General features: G+C 37.8%; 1 protein-coding gene across 3 annotated transcripts in view; it reads left to right on the top strand.

The window, feature by feature from the left end:
* The window catches only part of KHDRBS2 (KH RNA binding domain containing, signal transduction associated 2), a 288,252-nt gene that overhangs the window by 223,882 nt on the left and 42,233 nt on the right, over positions 1-22,137 (top strand). For all 3 annotated transcript variants that reach the window (XM_088137381.1, XM_088137389.1, XM_088137396.1), the window contains exon 6: positions 4,927-5,009. In XM_088137381.1, the coding sequence (XP_087993507.1) occupies positions 4,927-5,009 (83 nt within the window). The remainder of the gene's footprint in view (positions 1-4,926; positions 5,010-22,137) is intronic.

The following is a 22,137-nucleotide window of genomic DNA, read 5'->3' as shown; positions in this document are numbered from 1 at the left end:
GTTTAAAGAGGTGCAGCATACACACGCTGGTACATTCCAAACATCTCTTGTAGCTCATTATTGTAGCTCGTGCAGCCCTGATACTGTCTTATAAATGATGCACCAGACCAATAGAACTTCCCTTTGAAATGTGTGTAATTTTGTTACCATCATTTAGAAAAGCAACAATAAAAATTCCTAGGCATAATAGTATTCTCCTACAACCCCTTTCATTTAAATAGAGATGGATAGAAAACATACTTCTGCATCACATCTATTGCAAATATTTAATTGCCTTATTAGAGCACACAAAGATTGCACATTGTAGGAAAAGCTGGGCCATAAAAGTCAATAAAGCATAAAAAGTGTCCAGAATCCTTATCGTATAGAAAAGGGGTGTCCAGATTGCATGCAATCTGCCTTGATAAATCATTTCACTGCATTAAGAAGGGCTTTTAAGCAAGCACCAAGCCACTGTTGCCAAGGGAAGCAAAGTAGCACAGCTGCCCCACCATATAGGAGCCGAGCATCACTTCAATTCATAGAAGCATTCTGAAGAGACACTTGGCTCAATTCTCCATCAAAGTGAAGAGCCCCTTTGAAAATCTCTACATAGCCTTCTGTAGATGCTGTGCAGATGGAAAGGAATAGATTGCGCTGATGTAACTATACATCTGTATAGTTTGCATTTCTCACAAGGGGAGGGCCCCATGAAATTATTTACTGTCAGTTGCAGTCCCATTCTAATGAGCTGCTGTTAAATGAAGCTGACTGAATAGAAGATGAAATGTCTTTTGGATGATGTGAAGACTGATTTATTTCTATGGAGATAACATCAGAACCAGAACTTCAAAATTCTATGCAGTGTATCTAATTATTTTAGAGGCTGTTTAGTACAGAACATAGTCCTTTCAAGTCAGGCAGAAACTGTTTTACTAAAACCTAGGGATGCTAAACTATTTCATTTGGACCTCATTTCAGAGTAAACCAACCTGATCCAGATTAATGGATCCAGTACGGACTGAAATGCAGTGATTTTTTTTTTTCTAACGTTCCCTAATATCTCCACAGTCATTCTCATCTCAAAACACATACATAAAAATGCACCGTTTATGATAAAAACATATTAGGATAAAATAGTTTAAAAATAGATGTCTAAGAAAATATGTAAAAATAAATAAGCATGCATTTAAAGATATTTCATATTATTTTTTTAAAAATTGCAGATTAAAAGAGAAAGCAGACAGATTGCACTTAATGAAAGAACATCTGTGAAATGAATAAACTGCTTTTGCCTTCCATGCTAAAAACCATCTGCCCTAATTAGGAAGTTACAATCATTAAAAAGCAGCAACAGGTAGAAGCGCATTTACCAAATGTGGGTTTACGTTTTTGGTTTCATATTTGCCTGTCTTCAGAATTTTCTAACAAATATAAATGAGACAACTAATATAGCCCTGAAGAGGAAATTCCAAAACTATGGAACCACTATTAAAAAAATAATAATAATTTTGATTTCTGCAAACAGAACAGACCAGAAAGGTTTCTAATGATAACCTTAATATTCCAAATTCTCCCATCTGAATTTCTCCCTATCTTTGCAGTTTTAAATTACCGGTCTTCTTTGCAGAGCAGTACCATAGTGTTATTGGTCCATGTTCTTCTGGCTTTGATTTCTAAATTTTATTTACTCTGCAGCTTTCTGTTCTTCCTGCATGTTCACCATGTCTTGCTCTGCATTACCAGTATGTTTCGGTGGAGGCATTTAGTGATCAGTCCCTTTGCCAGAATGTGCTCGGATGCAGTGCGTGCATACCAATTGCTTTTGATATTTGCATTAGTAAATTATCTATTTTAAAATAAGCTAGGTAAAGTGGAATGTGGCTGAGGAGTATCATTTTATATGTTGCTGCTTTGACACTTGCCAAATCTGGGAATGATGCTGGCTGCGATTAACATGGCAGGAAAAATCCAATGTTAGGCTGATATGATTCCTTGGAGTTGTTCACAGAAGTGCATTCTCACAGTTGTACTCAAGCCATGAATACTCACTGCAATCTCACGGCTGTTGGACTCCAGCCATGAATCTTATTTGTAATCATAGCAGCTTGCAGAAGTAGGTACTCAAAACTAAAAATGTAACAGTAACAGGAGATTCTCTTTCTAGGCCAAAGGTGTTCTCAATAAGAGTTTAAATTTTCTGACCTTTTGATCGTGCTTCTCTTCCAGCCCTTTTTGCAAAATATCATGGAATGTTCTTGTCTGCTCAAATGTCACACAATGCTTCTTTGTAAAGTAGATACTCCCCAAAAAAAAAAAAAAACCCACACAGAGGTTAAGCATTTAAATCTTGTGTGTGTTTTGAAATGTGCTTGCCTAATCCTAGTTAATTTGAAAGATCTCTCTTTTTTAATCCTGCATTGCTTTGACATGTGAACTTTCTTAACTGTTCCTGAACATGCAGTCTCCAGGAACATTGTAATAGATATAGATGATATAGATATAGATATAGATATAGATATAGATATAGATATAGATATAGATGTCGATATAGATATATAGATAACAGCAATTCCTGAATTGTTAAGAGAACTCATCCATAGTTTTGGTAACTGTTAATGAGCATGAGATTGACAGAGAGAGGTAGGAAAGAAGAAAAATCTCCCAATTCAGACATGCTATTCACCTTGGCTGATATGTAAACACAACTACTGATTTTAAGGAAAGGAAGGAAACAATATTTGGAGAGGGAGGATAGGAAAGTGTGAATCAACGCTAATCTGATTTGTATTGTTTCATTCAGATTGTAGGTTTGTTCAACTGGATTCGTCCAAATAATCCAGTTTGATCCAATTTGATTCAGAAAATCAGTTTGATTCAGAATCAGTTGAATGAACTTCAAATTGAACTTCTGAGCTGAAACTCTGCCTAGTGCTAGTAAGGGAAGTGTTTGGAAGAGAATTCTCCAAGGCACCAGGCTGACTCCCCAGAGTTTTCAGTGGAAAGCTCTTTTTGAGCTAATATGAGAAAAGCTGATTTTTAAGCAACCTTATCTTCTAAAAAGCAAGGTTGAGAGTCATCCTGGAAATTTGGAAGAATTGGCAGCTAAAGCAGCTCATTTGCTTGATCTCACCTGACTATTGGTAGGCTTTATGATTTTGTCCAAGTTCTTACGGTGTATCCTTCCAATTGTTAGTTGGGCAGGAGAAATTGGAATTGGAATGAAAGAAGTTAAAGATACATTTGGTACAACAGTTATTTATAGTTATTTGTGGCTTTCTCCACAAAGTTAGACTGTATGAGGAAGAAAGGAAAAGAGAGAGAGAGAGAAAAGTATGTTTTATATGCCAGCAATAAGCTTCTTAATGATATAATGAGACAATATATTCTTTCAATCATCTATTCATTTCTTTAGCTATCATTTCACCCACCACTATTTAGAAAAGCATTTGTATACTGAACTCCAGGAAAAAAACAAAACAAAACAGTAGCCTTCATTAATATTTTCCTATGTTATACAGTAAATGGGCTATATAGGCTTAGTGGGCATACCTAGCAGTTGAGGACTGAGATAGCATAGCACTGTGCCAGGAAAAGCCCTATATGTTGGCCATCATTTGCACAGCTAGGTCAAGCGCAGCCTTTGAAGGGCCACCAACAACATCAGATGGTAGAGCAAGAAACAGGGTGGAGATGAGCGGAAGAAAAGGGATTCCCCACCTTCCAAGAACTGGAAAAACAGATCCATCAAGCTAGCCAGATCTCTGTCTGCCAAGGAGTTGAGATCATTAATAAGGCAGAAAAACAGTACCCCAGCCTTCCACTATGGTTCTGTTCAGACCACCATTGCACATAACCTGAACAAATTAATAGAGGAGTATTTTGTAGCTGGCTGAGTATACTAGTGGTCATTTTTGCGAGTTTTTTTTTTCCATTCCATGTTGATCCCATGCACTATGTCAGCTCTAACTGCAACTAGTCTACCTTTGTTTCATTTATACAACTTTGAGCCTTAAATATTCCAAGATGTTCTTTGCCAGTATAAGGTTTTGTGCGCCCTTCATTAGAGTGTACTTTTAGCCATTTATCCTCATTTTGCCCAGTGTCAATCTACATCTCTCTGCCCAGAACCAATTTGCCTTTCTCTGCCAGAGTCAGATTGTCTTTCTTTGCCCAGAGTTTATCTGCCAGTTCACCTATTTCATACTGTTATATAGTGCCAAGCTCACAATAAAAATCCACAAACTATCTGTTTAAAATTTGGTGTGGGAATTCTTCATAGGAGAGGTTGCTAAAACATTTATCTTCATCACGTCATGTGTCATCATATTAAATTCCAAAACAACAAACTTACAGGCACTTTCTAAAGTCACTACTTCAAGCAGCTTGGCATGGTTAGTCTCCTTATAGAGGTAGCTTGCTTGATAGTTTCATCCTATGCGGTTGAAAAACAAAGTTATAGCAATTTGCATTTTTTCCATGGCATACTATGGGCAAATGGAACTCCATTTTTATCAGGCTTTATCAAGACAGTGGCACTGAACTATCTCTGGAGCAATTTCTACCTGATTGGGACATTTGTGATGCTTTGGATTAGGCCATTGAACCAAATCATGGGCTTCTGAATTCTCCTAGTACAAAATTAATAATCCATTACAACATTTCTCCAATATCCTCGACGCTTCCCAAAATTCTGCACTACAGCACTGACGATTCTCAAGAACATAGTCAGAAGTGAAGATGGCCTCTTTTCTGACTGGAAGCCCTGAGAAAAACTCTCTTCAGGGAGAGTTTCACTGGAAGGACCAACACCTGGATCCAACCAAATCTGTATTTTTGAAGATGTGCTAATTTGCATGAATATACTGCTTAAATATTAAGATTTCATTACAGACGTCAAGCTATTACTTGATCAACCTTCTAAATTAGATTTTTTTCCCCCTATAGGGATACAATGATGGATATGGGGGTGAATATGATGAACCAAGTTATGAAGCCTATGACAACAGCTATACTACACAAACACAGAGGTAAGTACTCATTATTTTAATGACAAACTGCCACTGAGTTTCCTTAAATTTCTGATTTAACTCTTAATTCCACCATGGGTTGTTTCTGGAACAACTTCTTAACATATCTCAGTTCTTATCATAAGATGTTTTTCCACAGTATTAAAACATCACATTTCATAGTGCAATGACAGTCAAAATGGAAACATGTTACCTTTTCCAAAATCAGGTCAAAGGAGAGAGCTCCTCGTAAGTGGGCTATCATTTCTGCCCAGATATAGTATCCCATTCTCTTCCTCCTAAAAGACTACGTGACAGCAGACTAGCCTCAGGAAAAACAAAACAAACAAAAAACCCCAGCATTATAGCAGACAGCAATATTTGAATCTGAAAGTGTGATTTAATATATATATAACAAATTGTTACTGCAAGTTATAGATGAAAACATGGTAGATACACAAGACTGTACACAAAATTTCATTCCCAGAACCATGAAAACCTATACATGTTGGAAATCAGGAACAGAATCAGATTCAAAAACATCATGGGAATCTTGCAAGATCAGAGACTCGGGGTGGCATACATAAGAAAGCAGAGTCTAAGGATGCAGGACAGGAAGTCAAGAGTTGATAAGGTAGTTTTCAACAGAAAGCAGTTTGTTGCTCAACAAGAGCAATACGTTTGCTACTCAAGAAAATAACTGAAACTGAATACTGATAACTTGAAACCTAACATGGAAAGGATAAATAATTCTTTTGTACATTGCTATAATGAGCTGTGAGAATACCTTTGAAAGACAGGAGAAAGAATTGCAGCCTAGACAATGGTTTGGTAAACAAAATCTGAGTCCAAACAGAAATGTAATTTGAGAAAACATTTGACCCTCCCTAGTTCTCTGGAACATACAGGCAGAGAACGGGGGAAGCGCTTTCAGACTTGCAAGATTCTGTTACTGTAACCTTACAAGAAAAGTAGTATTAGTATTCATGATTTTGGCCTGCTGGTCTGGACTACCTCGAAGGGTTGACATCAATCTTGCAAGTCTCAAGCTCTCTTTCTAGAGAGGCAGAAGATCCCACTTTGGCTTCTAGAGATGGCCTCCCATCCCCAGGGTACACCCTATCCACTGAACGCCTTGCTGCAGTTGCATTACATTGCTTTTCAAAGTTGCATTACATTGCTTTTTTTCCTTTGCAAATACAAGTATGTTAATACTGCTCCAATCTGTCCTACTATAACAGGGTCACCCAGATATTTTTGTTAACTATCCCTCTCATTGGGAGCAATGTTTATTTGTTTTATTATTACATCCGTATAATACCTTTCCTGTAGAAGCTTCAGGTTTTGCACACGAGGCCTCCTGTCATTTCCCAACAAAAGCCTTGAGGTTTGTTAGGTTTAACAGATAGTGCCTTGCCCACAAATGGGCCACACAGATTGAGACGGGGGCAAAAAATGTACGACTATAAGCTAGATCTCACTTTGGAGGAGTTGCCCCACCTGCCTAGAAAAATAATGGAGGCTGCACTGGTAGACATCACACTGGGGGGAGAAAGTAGTTAAGTGGGATTGCCATGTAGTAAATGCCATGTAGTAAATGAATATTGTATGACTGTCTACATCCACAATGGAAACCATTTTGTGGGAGAATCCACATCTCTCAAAATCCAAATGTGCCTGCCAACCTCCAACATATTTGGAAAACTGTGAATGAAAGTAAGACATGACTCGACTACAAATCTAAAACATAAAGAAATCATTGTTTCTCAAAGCAAAGCAAGGTGAACCGTAACAGACTGATATAGGCAGAAGTTCAAAAATATGGTATATGCAGGCCATTATCCTGTGTTCAGGAAGGCCTTAGTTCAAAGCAAAGAAGCCAGCGGTTCTTTAATCACCACAATGGGCACCTAGCCAACTCATCACAGACTCCTATCCAACTTCTTAAGAACCAACATAAATATGATGCCGGAGTGGCTGGAGAAAGAATTACAGACCCAGTGTGAGACCTGAATCCTGATACTCAGTATATTTTGCCCTAGTGAGTGCATAAACCTTCTTGAACAGTGGTATTGTTGGCTCCTGACTTTCACACATAATATCAGAAAAGGGGGGGAGGAGATGACAGAAGGGAGAATTCAACCATTTGTAGCATTTACAAAATGATTACATTAGAGAATGTGCATGTCCAAAGCAGAGTGGAGATCATTTTGAACAAAGAAATAAATAGGGACCTTGTGTTTTGTTGAAGATAAAATATCTGTCCAACCCTTCCTGTAAAGGAAGGTGTAGATGGATTCCGAGTATCAGGGGGACAATGGTCAGTTATTGAAATCACATATTAATAACTATGTAATAGCTTGCTGTAGAATACACACAGTAATATTCTCCGTAAAACAGAATCACGTTGATTCAATAATTCAGCTTTATTGGAAGGCTCAAGACAGCAGCCAACCACTGAGATTGAATTTACAATCAGTTATTGAGTTTGAGGGATTTTCTCCCCAGTTATATTATTTCCATCCTGTTATTATGTTCGTGCCATTTGCTAGATTGCTGCACGGCATGAGCGCCATTTCTTAAGAGTTTTAAAGCCTTCACCAAGGCATTTGGAATCTTTCACTGTTTGTTCATCTGGAGTCCAATAAAACTTTCATCTAAATCAGGAACAGAATCAGTTCTTGTTACCACATTAAGTGTGAAGCAAGGGCCCTTGAAGTTGGGTAGAAGGGAGAATTTCAGCAGGCCCGATTTTTCCTTTGCTGCCAGCAGTATGGCACCATTTTTTATCTATTTGGCATTTATATAATTGTTTCAAATTTGTTCGGAAGTTATTGTTTTTGTTTTAAGAGAGAGACAATCAATAGAAAAAAGTTGGGCAGTAATAACTGGAACATAGTCAGGAAATATCCAGCTCATGCGTAACGAGGAAATTGTAGGAGGAGAGTCATGCTAGTCCACAGTGGCAAAAAAATCAGAAGACTGGTAGTATCTTTTCCAGCAAATACATTTAATTAAAAGGCATAAGCTTTCGTGGGCTGCAACTCACACATCAGATGCATACAGTGGCCAGACTGATGTAGGATTTAAATTGAGGTGCAGGAGGGGAAATGGGAGAGGGAAGAGGGGAAAGGGAGGGGGAGATAGATGGTTATGCAGATGCAGGTTACCTGTAAGTCAAAAATTAAAGATCTCCCAAGTCATGATCAGCTAGAGAACAGACCTAAGGGATTTGCCCTTTTGCCATGACACAGGACTGGGCTCAGTTCCTATTGAGATTCATTGAAAATATAATTACAGGTAGCCCTTGTTTAGTGACCACAATTGGGATTGGCAACTTGGCCGTTAAGCAAAGCAGTCACTAAGTGAAACCGCAACTGTGGTTACAATCTTATTTCAGCTTGCCTTTGCTTTACAGACCTGCAAAGGTCATAAATGAGAGGATTGGTCATAAAGTTAATTTTTCATCACCGTTGTAACAGCAAACAGTCGCTAAATGAGGCAGTCACTAAGTGAGGTCTACTTGTACCCTCTTTCTGTAGTGTGTATCCCTAACAGGAGGATGCATTACACTGGCAACCCAGAGGACTCATTAGAAGATCACATTGTTAGTTACCAGTATTCTTTTGGCCTTCCATTGTTTAATGATGGACAGAGGTCTTGTTGGGAGGTGGGAACAGGGAAAGAGACAGGGATTGCTGTGGGACCACAAATGCAACTTTGTACATAGAAATATCTATAGTCCAAATTATAAACCAGAAATTGGTTTTGCCTACATGTTTTCTATCTTTTTTATGTAATTCTCCTACATGCTATAAAGCATGCCAAGTGGTCTCTAAGGTTTATTGCCTAGATGAAAATTGTATCCTCTTGTGAGCTTTGATTCTAGGAGCAAGAGATAATGCTCCTGTACCTCCGTATGACAGATTACATCCCACCTACTTTATTGCATACAAAAAGGGATAATGAAATTCTGCCTAGAGTGCAAGGTATAGAAAAGAGGACCTGGCTTGATATACAAGATAAACAATTTTTATTTTTCTCAATTTCAGTTTTCAAGTATTGCCTCGTATGAGTAGAAGTCACTATGAATTATGGAGATGATGAATTCTGTCACTAAGTCGAAGTTTTAAATAACTTCCAATTTTTATTTTTATTTTTTGCTTCAGAATTCTGGCTGTCTTCCTACCCATTTCAATGCACTGTCTTGTGAACAGCTGCATATGAAACACATAACTAATTGGGACTTGATATGGCTCCAGAGAGGCCTGTTAATCTTTTCCATTTATCAGCATTCTGGAGGCAAAAGCACCAGAGTGTGCTGGACAATATAAACTCTGGTGCATGATAAACACCCACAATATAATTTAATCAAGTGAGTTCACACAATGACCCTGCCACACTTAAGTCAACTAATAGACTTCTTCAAATTTGGTTCAGACTTCTCCCTCAGATGGAGGATGTCTCTGTAAAGTGGTAACTTTGGACAGGATTAGTATGTGGGACATAAGTGTTTTTAAGAAGGGAAAGTGTTCTTGTGTATCCCTATCTTGATGTCATTTCCTGTAGTCCTGTTTTAGAGCTACTTCTTCACATAGTCATCAGAAAGAAAAGTGCCCAGAGAAGTTAGATCAAACCAAAGCACTCCCACTTCCAAAGACTGTATGTTTTATACAGTTCTTCTAGAATTCATCCAAGTGTATATCCTTAATCAGCCTGTGCAAACTTGCCACAGCTTCTCCTCCATGGAATCACTTCAATAGCAGCAAACATTAGTTCCATGTGTATAATTTTGAAGCATTACAATCAAGGAGGTTAGACATGTGTTATGAGACTGCAATGGCTGCTAGTAGCATGGTTGCACTGACTTCATAAATTAGATAAACTTTAGCCAATCTTCGTAACGTTTAAAAATGTCAAAGTTAATGGAATGGTTTTAGGGGTATGTTATGGTCCTTATTTTTGTTGTTGTTCAGCCGTTAAGTCATGTCCTACTCTTCGTGACCCCATGAACCATATTATGCCAGGCCTTCCTGTCCTTCACTGCCTCCCGGAGTTTGCTCAATTTCATGCTCATTGCTTCAGTGATGCTATCTAACCATCTCATCCTCCATCGTCCCCTTCTCCTTTTGCCTTCAATCTTTCCCAGCATCAGGGTCGTTTCCAAAGAGTCCTCTCTTCGCATTAGGTGACCAAAGTATCTGAGCTTGAGCTTCATTATCAATGCTTCCAATGAGCAGTCAGGTTGACTTCCTTTAAGATTGACAGTTTGACCTCCTAACAGTCCAAGGGACTCTTAAGAGTCTTCTCCAGCACCACAGTTCAAAGGCATCAATTCTTTAGCTCTCAGCCTTCTTTATGGTCTAGCTCTCACAGCCATACATTACTACTGGAAAAACCATAGCTTTGATTATGCGGATATTTGTCGGCAAAGTGACGTCTCTGCTTTTTAATATGCTGTCTAGGTTTGCTATAGCTTTCCTCCCAAAGAGCAAGCGTCTTTTAATTTCATAGCTGCAGTCTCCATCTGCGGTGATCTTGGAGCCCAAATAAATGATGTCTGTTACTGCTTCCATTTCTACCTCTTCTATTTGCCAGGAATTAATGGGTCCAAGATGTCACGATCTCAGCTTTTTTAATGTTTCAAGCCAGCTTTTGCACTCTCCTCTTTCACCCTCATCAAGAGGCTCTTTAGTTACTATGTTCCTTGTTATGTTATGTTGTGTTATGGTCCTTGTTACTAATTCTTATAGGAAGTCAAATTTATTTGATGAATGGCCACCATGACAAATAGAAATTTAATTTCTTAGCATAGTATCTCCTGAATGATATGTAAGATGAAAGCATGCATTGACACCCACACATTCACTGTAACACTTCCAAGAGAGCTTTCTTTATACCAAGTTGTACATCTTCTGTAACAACTCATTCCTTACCTACTATAAATTCTGATTAGTTATTTAGCCCCATGTTAAACACAGTAGATTTAAGATTTCTTAAAGCCAAAGACAGATGTTATTGCTTATGTGTAATCGTCATTCTTTCTACAAGTAACCTATTATCATTAATTATCACTACAATTAAAACAAAGGAATACAAGAATGTGAAATAATATCAACAGTAACACAAAAGGAAAAAAGTTTTACAAAAAATACAAATTAGCAAAATCAGTACTAAAGATATAGAGATATAAGTGTAGCATATTCTAATTCTCTTCTAAGCCTTATCTTGTTTTTACTCCTTTGCAACAAATACTACAAAAAGAACAGCTCCGCTGCCTTAAGTATTGCAAGGATTTTCCCATCCCCTTTCTTTTTGGCCTTTCTTTCTTCAACCATTTGTCTTGCCTACCTTTTATTTTTCTAGATATTTGCAAATTCTTTATGCTGTGCTTCTCAACATCCTCACTACTCTTTCCTATATCATCCTTCTCTAGAGTTTCTTTCTAGAAAATAATGTATTGATTGTTTTGACCTGGGGGTTTATCACAAGTAAGTTGCAAGAGACTAACTTCATTCCTATTCAGAAATTGGGTCAGTGGTCTGCTAAATCACAAGAATGCCAAGGACCCTGTATATTGTAATGTTCCCAAAGCATTTGATGTGGTTTTCCATAATAACCTCGCATATAGGTTGATGAAATATTGATTGGATGCTACTATATTAGGTGACTCCATAGCTGGTTAAGTAATAATTACTGCCTCCAATGAGACCTTGTTAATGGCTCCTGCAGGAATCTAGGCGGTTTCAAGTGGAGTCCCCCTGGGCTCTTCCTTAGGGCTTTGCTGTTAAGCATTTTGCTAAAGGACATGAAGGTGCAAAGAGTGGGCCCATCAGATTTTCAGCTGACATGAAGTTATGAAGGTTCACTGGCACCAGAGAGGACAAAATCACGTTTGACAAAGTTCTGAACAAATGGGAAATTTGGGTCAAAACTTCCAAGATGAACTTCAGCAAAATCTCGAAGTTAGGTGTTGATATGAATAACACAGATGTAGTATTTATGAGATTTGATTTCACAGTAATACACATGCAAATAACTGTTTAAAAAAAAACAGTATGTGAATACGTGTCAGTAATGTCATGCAGTTCGTAAAAAAACAAATCTATTCATTAAACTGCAGCAATAGAAGCATAGTGTCCAAATTGAGCAGTGTGGGGAAGGTTCATTCCTCTCTATTCCTTGGTCATCATGCCATATTTGAAATATTACCTGTCATTTTGGATACCACATTTCATCTGTGTGTTCAGAATATGACCAGAGTAACACAACCATCCTGGGAGGAAAGGCTGAAAGTAGAGAGTATGTTTAAGAGAAGATTCAGGAACAGCCATTGTTTCCAGAGCCCTCCATGGAGCCTTTATGGAGTGCCAAGGGTGCCACTTCCAGTAGTAAGCTGCAAATGACATCAGCATCCATCAGTACTGTCTTTCCCTGGCGATCCTCTGAGCACACATCAGATATTAGCACATTGATTAAATGTGGCATCCAGAATGAGAGGCAATAATTCCAAATATGGCATGATGGCCATGAGATGGAGAGAAATTACTCCCCCCCCCCAATCTGGACACTATGCTTCCATTGCTACAGCCACTGTGCATCCTCTCTGCACTGCCATGTCATCAGTCAGGTGTCAGAACCCATGTATAACTGTTCTCCCAACCATCCCCAACAATTTCTTACTTTTGCTGCCTTCCTCCTTGCTCCAACAAAGAGAATATTGCTGTTAAGTGGATACTCGCGTCTGAAGAGATGAAGGCTGCTGATTTGGCTTATTCTGCTCCATATCTTCCCATCACTTGGCAGTCTCCTTAGTCGCCTGTGCTTCCTGATCCAAAACGTCTGAATGGGAGGAGTTCCGTCATGATGTCATCTCTGGGAAGTGGAGGGGATGGGGTGTTGCAGACTAGGGAAGAGGACCGTATCATGAAGCATAGGACACTTGTAGCCAAAACCGTAACTTTTTTCAAGAGAGAAAACAATGACATAATTATTTCAATCAAACTGAAAGAGAAAGATTAAAAAAAAAAAAACAGACATTTTTAGCACACCATTAATCTCAAGATCTTGAGCCAGTACAAGAAGATATGCAGTCGCTCATGCAAATATTAGCGAGTAGATTTTATTGATATTAGTTCTCAGCATATTATGTAAGACAACAGCATTTTATATAGATAACAGGTGGTATCAAGTATACAATCTTGATAACACAGTATACTTGCTAGTATTTTCCCCCTTTTTTTGTATAGAGCAGGGAATTTATTTATACATTGGTAAATTTCATTTTGGGGTTTGTATTGATACTTGTCTCTTCATCAGTAAAGATTTCCACAAATTTTATTCTGAGGCTATTGAATGAATCAAGTTAGCAAGCCTAAAAAGCTGACGTTTTGTGGGTTTCAGAGCAATCCATTTATGGTGTTCATTATCCAAAACTGTTTTGAATTTTTTTTTTTTAATTCAATGAACAGAACTACAGCAAATACACTACCTCTGAAGTAAATAAAAGTTTCTTTCCCTTATAATCACTTATGTCCTCTAAGGGTCTTGGAAGATTTCTTTCTATTATAGATCTCCAATATTTTATAGATAATAGAGTGTCTCAGGTTCTATGAATTTATTCCTTTCTTCCCCATCTCAGCATTAGGCTTTTATATGCAGATGGACTAATCACATCTCCATTTAAAGTAGTTTTAATATACATGTATTTATATCTAGTTGTTTTTTTTTAATTTAGTACACATGGTGTCTTAGGGCTGTGTGAAGCTTTGAATGGGTGATTAGATTTGGAGAGGTTTCAATTGACTCATCCCTTCAGATCAACTCTTCAAATCAAGGCGAGATGTCAAAGTGAAACAGGTGCTTCTGAATTGCTTTGGAGCGTTTCAGAAATTATTCAGAGATTCAGTGGACTTCTTGTTGCTTTCTGGCTTTGCAGCCTTAAACATACTTTTCTTTCCATATATAGACAAAGAGGAGGAGGAGTGAAAGGCACCTTGATGTTGATATGCTAGTGAGTTTTATTGCCTCCACATCACTTCTGCAAATCCTGAAGATTTGTGTGTTTCAGAGACTGTGGTTTGCTATTCATCCTTCTGCTAGAATTAATGTTTAGGCAGGTATATTTGGTGGATAAGAGTAAAGAGGTAGAAATTTAGATTTACCCTGCTGCTCTTTTTAAAATTTGCCTTGTTCTTTCTTATGTAATCCTCTTGTTTTCCTTTTATATTTATCCTTTCTTAACTCTCAGTTTCTTTCCCTGACTTTTAGTTTTTATGTCCAGTCTGACTTCAGTTCTTCACCTCTTTCAGTTGCTCCCCCATCCTTTAATTCCCTCTACTCCCCTGTCAAAATAAATTATTTTTTTAAATCTTCAGTTTTCCTTCTGCTACATGTCTATCTCATCTTGTACTGAGTGGGTGAATCTATTCTGCTGCATGAGTGGATCTGAGATAGTATAGCACAGACCTTTACTATATTTCTTCTATTCTTGAATAAAAGGCAAATACAGGGAAAAAGTAAATGCTAGCAGACAGTATAGGAGACACACACAGGAATCAGCAGACTGACTTTTGTTAAGCAAATAAACATGTAATGAATCCGAGTCATGGATGATGATGATGATGATGGTAGAATAATAACAATAACAATAACAATAATTAAAAAAGCAATTGTCACTACTTATCCCCTTCATACTATCTAAGAAAATTAGCTGCCATGGAGAAGTAAGAGAGAAATACTTAACCAGGAAAAAGGAAAAAGGCAGATGGGTGACGTTAACTTTTTTTCACGTTAGAACAGTGATGCAACCTTAGCCTGAAGTCTACTAAACAATTGTAGATTTTCTATATAACTACCAGTTTGCTCAAAGAGTATCACACCTGATGAAATAGAAATCATTCCTTAACATAAGAACATAAGCTGTGTCCTTCTGTATTGGACCGCTGGCCCATCTAGTCCAGCAGTCTGTTCTCATAGCGGTCAACCAGCTGCACAAGGAAGCCCACTAGTCTCCCAGCAGGTGGCCTTACGACGCAGTCCCGCTGCCATCAAGGCTCATAGCCATTGATGCCCATGATGTTCATGAATTGGTCAAGCCCTTTTCTGAAGCCAGCCAAGCTGGTAGCCAGCATCACATCTCATGGTAGTGAATTCTAAACAATGTTTCCTTTTGTCTGCCTTATTTCTTCCAGTATTCAATTTCAAGAAGTGACCTCTGGTTCTAGTATTTTGGAAAAGAGAAAATAGCTTTCCCTTGCGCACTTTATCCACACCAAGAATAATTTTGTGCACCTCAATCATGTCCTCTCATTCCCCTTCTTTCTAAAGTAAAAAGCCCCAATTGCAACAAGCTTTCCTCAGAGGGAAGCTGCTTCAGCCCCTTAATCATGTTAGTTGCCCTGTTCGGAGCCTTCTCTAGCTCCATTATATCCTTCCTTTAGGTGCAATGGCCAGAACTGCACACAATAGTCCAGATACAGTCACACCATTGATTTATATAAGGGGATTGTTATATTGGCATCTTTCTAAAAGCGTTATGCAATGCTTTGGATACATGTCCAGAAAGGTGCTTGGGAGTGTGCAGAGGTAGCAGTTGTCTGCCATTTTTACTCTGAAGTACAGTACCTATTTGGGATTGAATCTGATGTGCTGCACAGCTCTATTTTCTAATTCCAACGTATTGGTTATGGTTGCTCATTGGTGGGCGAAAGATCATGTACACAGGCATTGCTTTGACAGAGCAGCAACCATCCAAAATTTGAGCAAACCTTCCACAAACAAACCTTCCACAAATGGCTTTATACACAGTGTACATACTGCTGTAATAATATAAATTAATCCTGCTTATCAGACAGACATGAACAAGAGCTCTACCATTATTTTTGTTAAAATGATATTCCTCAACAAAGGTTAGCCAAGGTGGCAATTGGTACCTTCCTACAAAATCATTGTGTAAAACTTTTCTTTCAGATTTCATATTTTAGCTGAAATTTTGCATACGTTCATGTATACTCATTATGCTGTTCACTTCCTGGATATACAATATCTGCAAGCCCCAGAAAAAGAGTAAGATGTGGTAACGGAAAGAAATGAAAGAGGGAACTATGAGAAAGAAGAAAAAGAAATCTAACCAAATCTAGCTTATACCAACACCATTCACTTTACCTCTCTACGCTTTTCTGTTCTTACAAACCATATTTGCTCCCATCATTTCCATACCCATAAACATTGTCTTTTCATGGGGAACTCATACTTTCTCTTCCTGCAGTTGTTCTACATTCAGTCTCATTTCTTTTCTTCATTTTTCTTTCATATCCATTTTCCCAATATCCATGCTTGACAATATCAAAACGTTATTATTCCATATTCACAATCTCTCATCAACCTTCTATCATTCATTGATTCTTTCAATCTTTTATCATAAATATCAAAACAATTATGCTTTTCTATGTGTATAAATGAATAGATTATGTTGAAACCATGTATTTAAAAAAACTTTTTTCTAAGTAGATATTCACTAAACAATCACCATTTTATTCATGCTTGAGTCTCCAAATGACCCAGTCATATTTTTTGTTCTCTCTTGTCTCATCCCCATCCATCCGTTCATGTAACCAAACAAAATAACGTTTGTCCCCAGATCACATTCATTTAAAATATTGCACAATTTATTTATTTTTTTTGCAAAACTCATATTCAGTTCTTCCATTAATACCGTTCACTGGAGCTTAACATGCAACGATCACCAGCTATGAATGCGTACTCTCCCACACACTCACAACCTTGACTCCAATTTATACTTTCTGGAATATATTTAGTCCTTTCACTTGTAATTAAACCCATACCTTCACTTTCTTACATATATTCATGAACTCCACTCCACATGATCAGACCACTTTCATTCAGATCTGTCATATTCTATTTTTCTTTTAATTTCACAAGCATGCAACATATCTATTTTTTCTTTCATTCAATTATTTCAGGTGTTACTTCATGCTCTTATAATGTACTTTTCTTACATTCCAAGTCACAGTCTTCCATACGCCATTATCTTCGCCATTCAGGCCTGTGAATATTGACCTACATCCCTTATCATGACTTTGGTCAACTGAAGCTTACACATAACACTTTTTGGTAATACAAATAAAAAACAAAGTAGGATACCAGCCTTGGTTGTATCTGTGCCATATGCTGCATTTTTGATTGGATAAACAGCTGTCATTTTAACTGGTATATCATTTGAAATTGTGAAGATAGCCAAATACATTTATCTCAACAGCGGGTTTCCAAGCATTTGAATCCCTTAAAGTAACACTTCCTTGAAAAGTTCACTAAAGCATTCTCACTCTAAGATTATCTGAAAGCAGATATCCATATTGACATACACATTCTCATTTTATACTGTAGGTATATATTTACGCTTTTCTATTAGAAAAAGTTAAATGGAAGCCTATGTTTTTCTGAAAGCAAACAGTCTGTGGGCTTCTTGCAAGTGTGAAATAATGAATGCAACTAGAAAGAAAAAGAACAGATACCACTGTGATGTAGTGATTCAGGCATATTTGGGAATATGCAGTCCTTACTGTAGGAATAATGATCAAATACAGGATGTCTAAATCAGTTTTAGGGAGCCAGTTTGGTGTAGTGGTATCAGGCTAGAAACTGCGAGACTGTGAGTTCTAGTTCCGCCTTAGGCACAAAGCCAGCTGCGTGATCTTGGGCCAGTCACACACACTCAGCCCTAGGGAGAAGGCAATGGCAAATCACTTCTGAAATCTTGCCAAGAAAACTGCAGGGATTGGTCCAGGCAATTGCCAGGAGTCAAGAATGACTTGAAGGCACCAAAACCAAACAAAACAAATGAAATTGTCCTATCCATTCCTTCTGGGTATTATTATTATTATTATTATATTTTTATCCTGTCTTTTGTTAATATTTGGTCAACTCAAGGCAGCAAACATACCTAATTCTCCTGCCTTCTATTTTCCCCACAACAACAACCCTGTGAGGTGGCTTGGGCTGAGAGAGGGAGGGAGAGACAGAGCGACTGGCCCAAAGTCACCTAGCCGGCTTTCATGCCCAAGGAAGGCCTAGAACTCACTGTTCCTGGTTTCTAGGCCAGCACCTTCACCACTACATCAAACTGGCTCTCATATTGCTAGCATTTTTTCATTGAAGGAGCCTCAGACTGCCCACATGTGTCCTATTGCCACGAAGGGAGTAGATACATTTTTGAGAGGAGGTTCTGTTGGAAAGGGAAAAGCTAACCTTCTCTTTCTCAAAACAGAAATACACACACACACACACGCACACGCACACATACACACACACACACTTCAGTTTCACTTTAAGGTGGCCTTAACTATGCAATACTGGTTTATATGGTATAGATATAATTGAGAGTAACTAGCCAATGTATATTCTATCTATCTATCTATCTATCTATCTATCTATCTATCTATCTATCTATCTATCTATCTATCTATCTATTTATCAAATTTGTCACCGCCCATCTCGTTAAAAAAAAATGACTCTGGGCGGTTTACAGAGAAGCTAAAATCAGTTAAAAATACAATATAAAATAGACCTGAATAAATATATAGAAATATAGTCCAAAGTTGATGTTAATTGGCAAGTTGCTCGGGGAGCGTCATCAGGGCACAAGCCACCCCCAGTATTGATTAAGATTCTTGTTGCCCCACGCAAGCTGGCAGAGCCAGGTCTTTCATCCTTTTCGGAAAGCTGGGAGGGAAGGGGCTCCCTGTACCTCGGGGGGGGAGAATATTCCAAAGGGTGGGGGCAACGGCAGAGAAGGCTCTCCGCCTGGGCCCCGCCAGCCAACATTCTCTCGCTGGCAAGGTCCGCAACACACCCTCTCTGCCTGACTCGGTGGGACTGGTTGATGTGATAGGGGTGAGACGTTCCCTCAGGTAACCTGGGCCCATGCCGTGTAGGGTTTTAAAGGTAATAATCAATACCTTAATAACCAATATATGCATAACTAAGCCACAGAATGAGAATGTGTGAGTCCCTACAAATATGTGCCATACTCTGATTCAGTATTTTCATACCTCTTACCACTCATCTTGCAGCATGCAGCAGTTAAGTTAAGCATGTGCATTAATATGGATAATTTCCATTACTGAATAATGATATGCCAGGCTCAGTACAAGTCTAGTATGTGGTAGTGAGGAGAAACTTTTTTGAGAAATAATTCAGCTTCCCAAATTAAACACCCACAAGCATAATTTTATGAAAATAATACAATCATCTATTTATTGGCAGTTATAGTGAGGTTTACAACCAACATAATATACACACCCTACTCAAGGATATTATTTATTGTCCAAAACATGCCAGCTTTCCAGGCTTCGAGGCAATTCAGGCAGAACCTGCCTAGTGGCACTGGACATGGCTGCCACATCTTATCTCAGGGGCTTCTGACTATCATATTAAAAAGCCCAGAAGATATAGAAGTGTGGTTTTGTGCACTCAAGTTGTCGGACAGCAATGCTGAGACACAACCCTCATTGTGGATTTATCCCTTATGAATAGAATAGGTGAGGCAGCTTTTGCAGTATTTATTTTCTCTCTAAATATTGATGGAAACCTGCCTTGCCTACTGTAGGGCAGCATTTTCTATGCACAATGAGGATCATACTTGGAATAGATATAAAGGGCCCTCCTCAGTTTGAGGTCATCCTCTGCTTGAAGAAGTGTCGAGTCCAAGCTGACTTTACAAATAAAGACTCCTATTTATGGGGAGCAGGGCCCATGAAGTTTCAATCAGATGAATGATGTGGACCACTGGTATAAAAAAATCTAATCTAGAACAGAGTCACCCTTTTAAACCATTTATTCTACTATGCAAGTCGTCCATCATATATGATTTGAATAAACCTATTATCAACTGCATAAGAAGTAATTGTGCTATCTCACTGTTTCCATAAGGAAGCTCCCATGGCATAAATTGAGTTGTTCTATCTTGCCAAGATGTGTTAGTCAGACTGTTGTTTCAGAATACAAAACATTTTCATTATGCGTGTGTACAGTATGCATGGACAAAAATGTCTGTTTTCCAAACCAAAGCAATGAATGGCAACAAAACTCCAAATATTATAAAATTACAACTGTGGCACTTTATTTTGATTGTCATCATTCAATAAATAACAGTGATTCAGGACGTTTCATGTTCAAATCAAGCCAGATAGATTGGGCCTTTGTTTCACAGAACAAAACACAGTTTAATGTAATGAACATTAAACAGTGTTTATAGTTTGTCTATGTTATTAACATGAGCTTTTGTAAAAGGCAGGCCTCACAAACTGATGAAGATTAGCAGAGAGGAAGAACGACAGGACAAATTACTCTTACTAGAGATAAGGGATCCAACTGTGAAAATGTTTCTACTGCTATTTTTGATTGCCTTTGGGGTTGCTTACAACTTTTCCAACATTATTGTTCTTATGTGCCTTCCCGCAACTGGGCTGTAAGGTTTGTGTTACTAATACATTTGTCATGGCATGGTGCACAGATTTCTTCTACGATGAAGGGTGCTTCATTGGGAACATTTGATTAGGAAATTATTGCTAAGCGTAGGGAGATGATGGCAATGAATGTTATATCCTTCCGCTCCTTTACAGCTTGGAGTCTAATGTGACTTTTTCCCATGGGAACTGAAAGCACGTTTGTAGCGTGCAAAGTCAAGGCAAACATTCCAAGACTCTCAAGGTCACTTTTTACACAAGGAAGATGCACACAGAAGATATTGTAACTGAGTTGTTCAAACTTGTAATTGAAATCATTAGTTCACGTTAACTGAGAATGAAAAACTGATTGTCTAAATAATGGCATGGCAATCTGCAGGGAAGATATTTGCTCCACATATTTACCTTGAAATCTTCAAAGCACCGTTGCTGTCAGAATTGTTTTTTTTATTATTATTTATTTGTATAGCTTTTAAAATAACAGAAAAAGAAAAAAAAGGAACAAAGCACAAAAATACACACATTGTCAAAAACGCATAACAAGTACCAATAGAAGCGAATATGTGTAGCTCAGGCTTGAACTGTGGAGTCCTGGGGGTTGTGTGAGCTTAGCTGTTTTCTTGCAAACGTTTTGTTACCCGGCTAGATAACACTTGCCACCTATGAGCAGATTGCCTGTAGACGTAGACTTTGCATGGATGAGTACAATGAAATAAGGAACTCACGTATGCCAAATACAGTAGGTTAAAAAAAAGCATAGTTATATAAATGTATTAGAAATAATTATATATATATACTTGCATAACGTTTGCATTAGAAAATTACATATAGAATTGCAACTGTTTATTGTTGTAACATTTATGTAACTATCATGCTTTTTTTTTTAACCTACTGTATTTTACATACGTGAGTTCCTTATTTCATTGTACTCATCCCTACAAAGTCTACGTCTACAGGAAATCTGGTCATAGGTGGCAAGTGCAATCAGGTCTTCAATCTATTGAGTAAATGGGACCATTTATTTCTCTTTCCAATGCTGCAATATCAGTCTTTTAGCCATGGTAAAGGCATGGAGAATCCATTTATGGGGTCAAATTCCATGCAATAGATATGTAATTCAAAATAATTCCTCTGAAAATTTTAGTTTTTGTCATACAGTCACATTTATATGGTCCACTATTTTATCCCAAAACTTTGTAAGCGTAGGACATTGTAAAAACATGTGTTTTAAAGAACCATTGTCTTTATTACATCTCCAACAAGATGCTGTCTTAGACAATCCTTTTCTATACAAACATAATGGAGTCTGATTAATTAAGTATTATTTTTTGTTGTATAAGTTGTAGTTTAAGGTCCATTGACACTCTTGCTATAGAAGTTAAGACACTCTCCCATTGTCTAGGAGTATAGGGACCTCTAATTCTTTATTCCACTCATCTCTTAGCATCTGCATATCAAATTGATTTATTGATAGCAAATATCTATAAAAAGTAATAATAGGTTTTTTAGTTTAAAAGGATTTAACAAGTTGTTCTAGTATCTCAGGTGTCTCCAAAGCTGAAAATGCTTCTGGTCCTAACAATGTCGTTAATAAATGTTATAGCTGTAAATATTGCCATTGGGTTACATCCAACAGATGATATTTATCTCTTAACACAGAA

The sequence above is a fragment of the Python bivittatus genome, unplaced genomic scaffold (assembly GCF_059951505.1).
Source record: "Python bivittatus isolate LINGU-HERP-01145 unplaced genomic scaffold, Pbiv_v1 ctg000020_np1212, whole genome shotgun sequence".
NCBI classification, from domain to species: Eukaryota; Metazoa; Chordata; class Lepidosauria; order Squamata; family Pythonidae; genus Python; species Python bivittatus.
The sequence above is the reverse complement of the archived record's forward strand: the minus strand, read 5'-3'. Positions and strand labels throughout refer to the sequence as shown.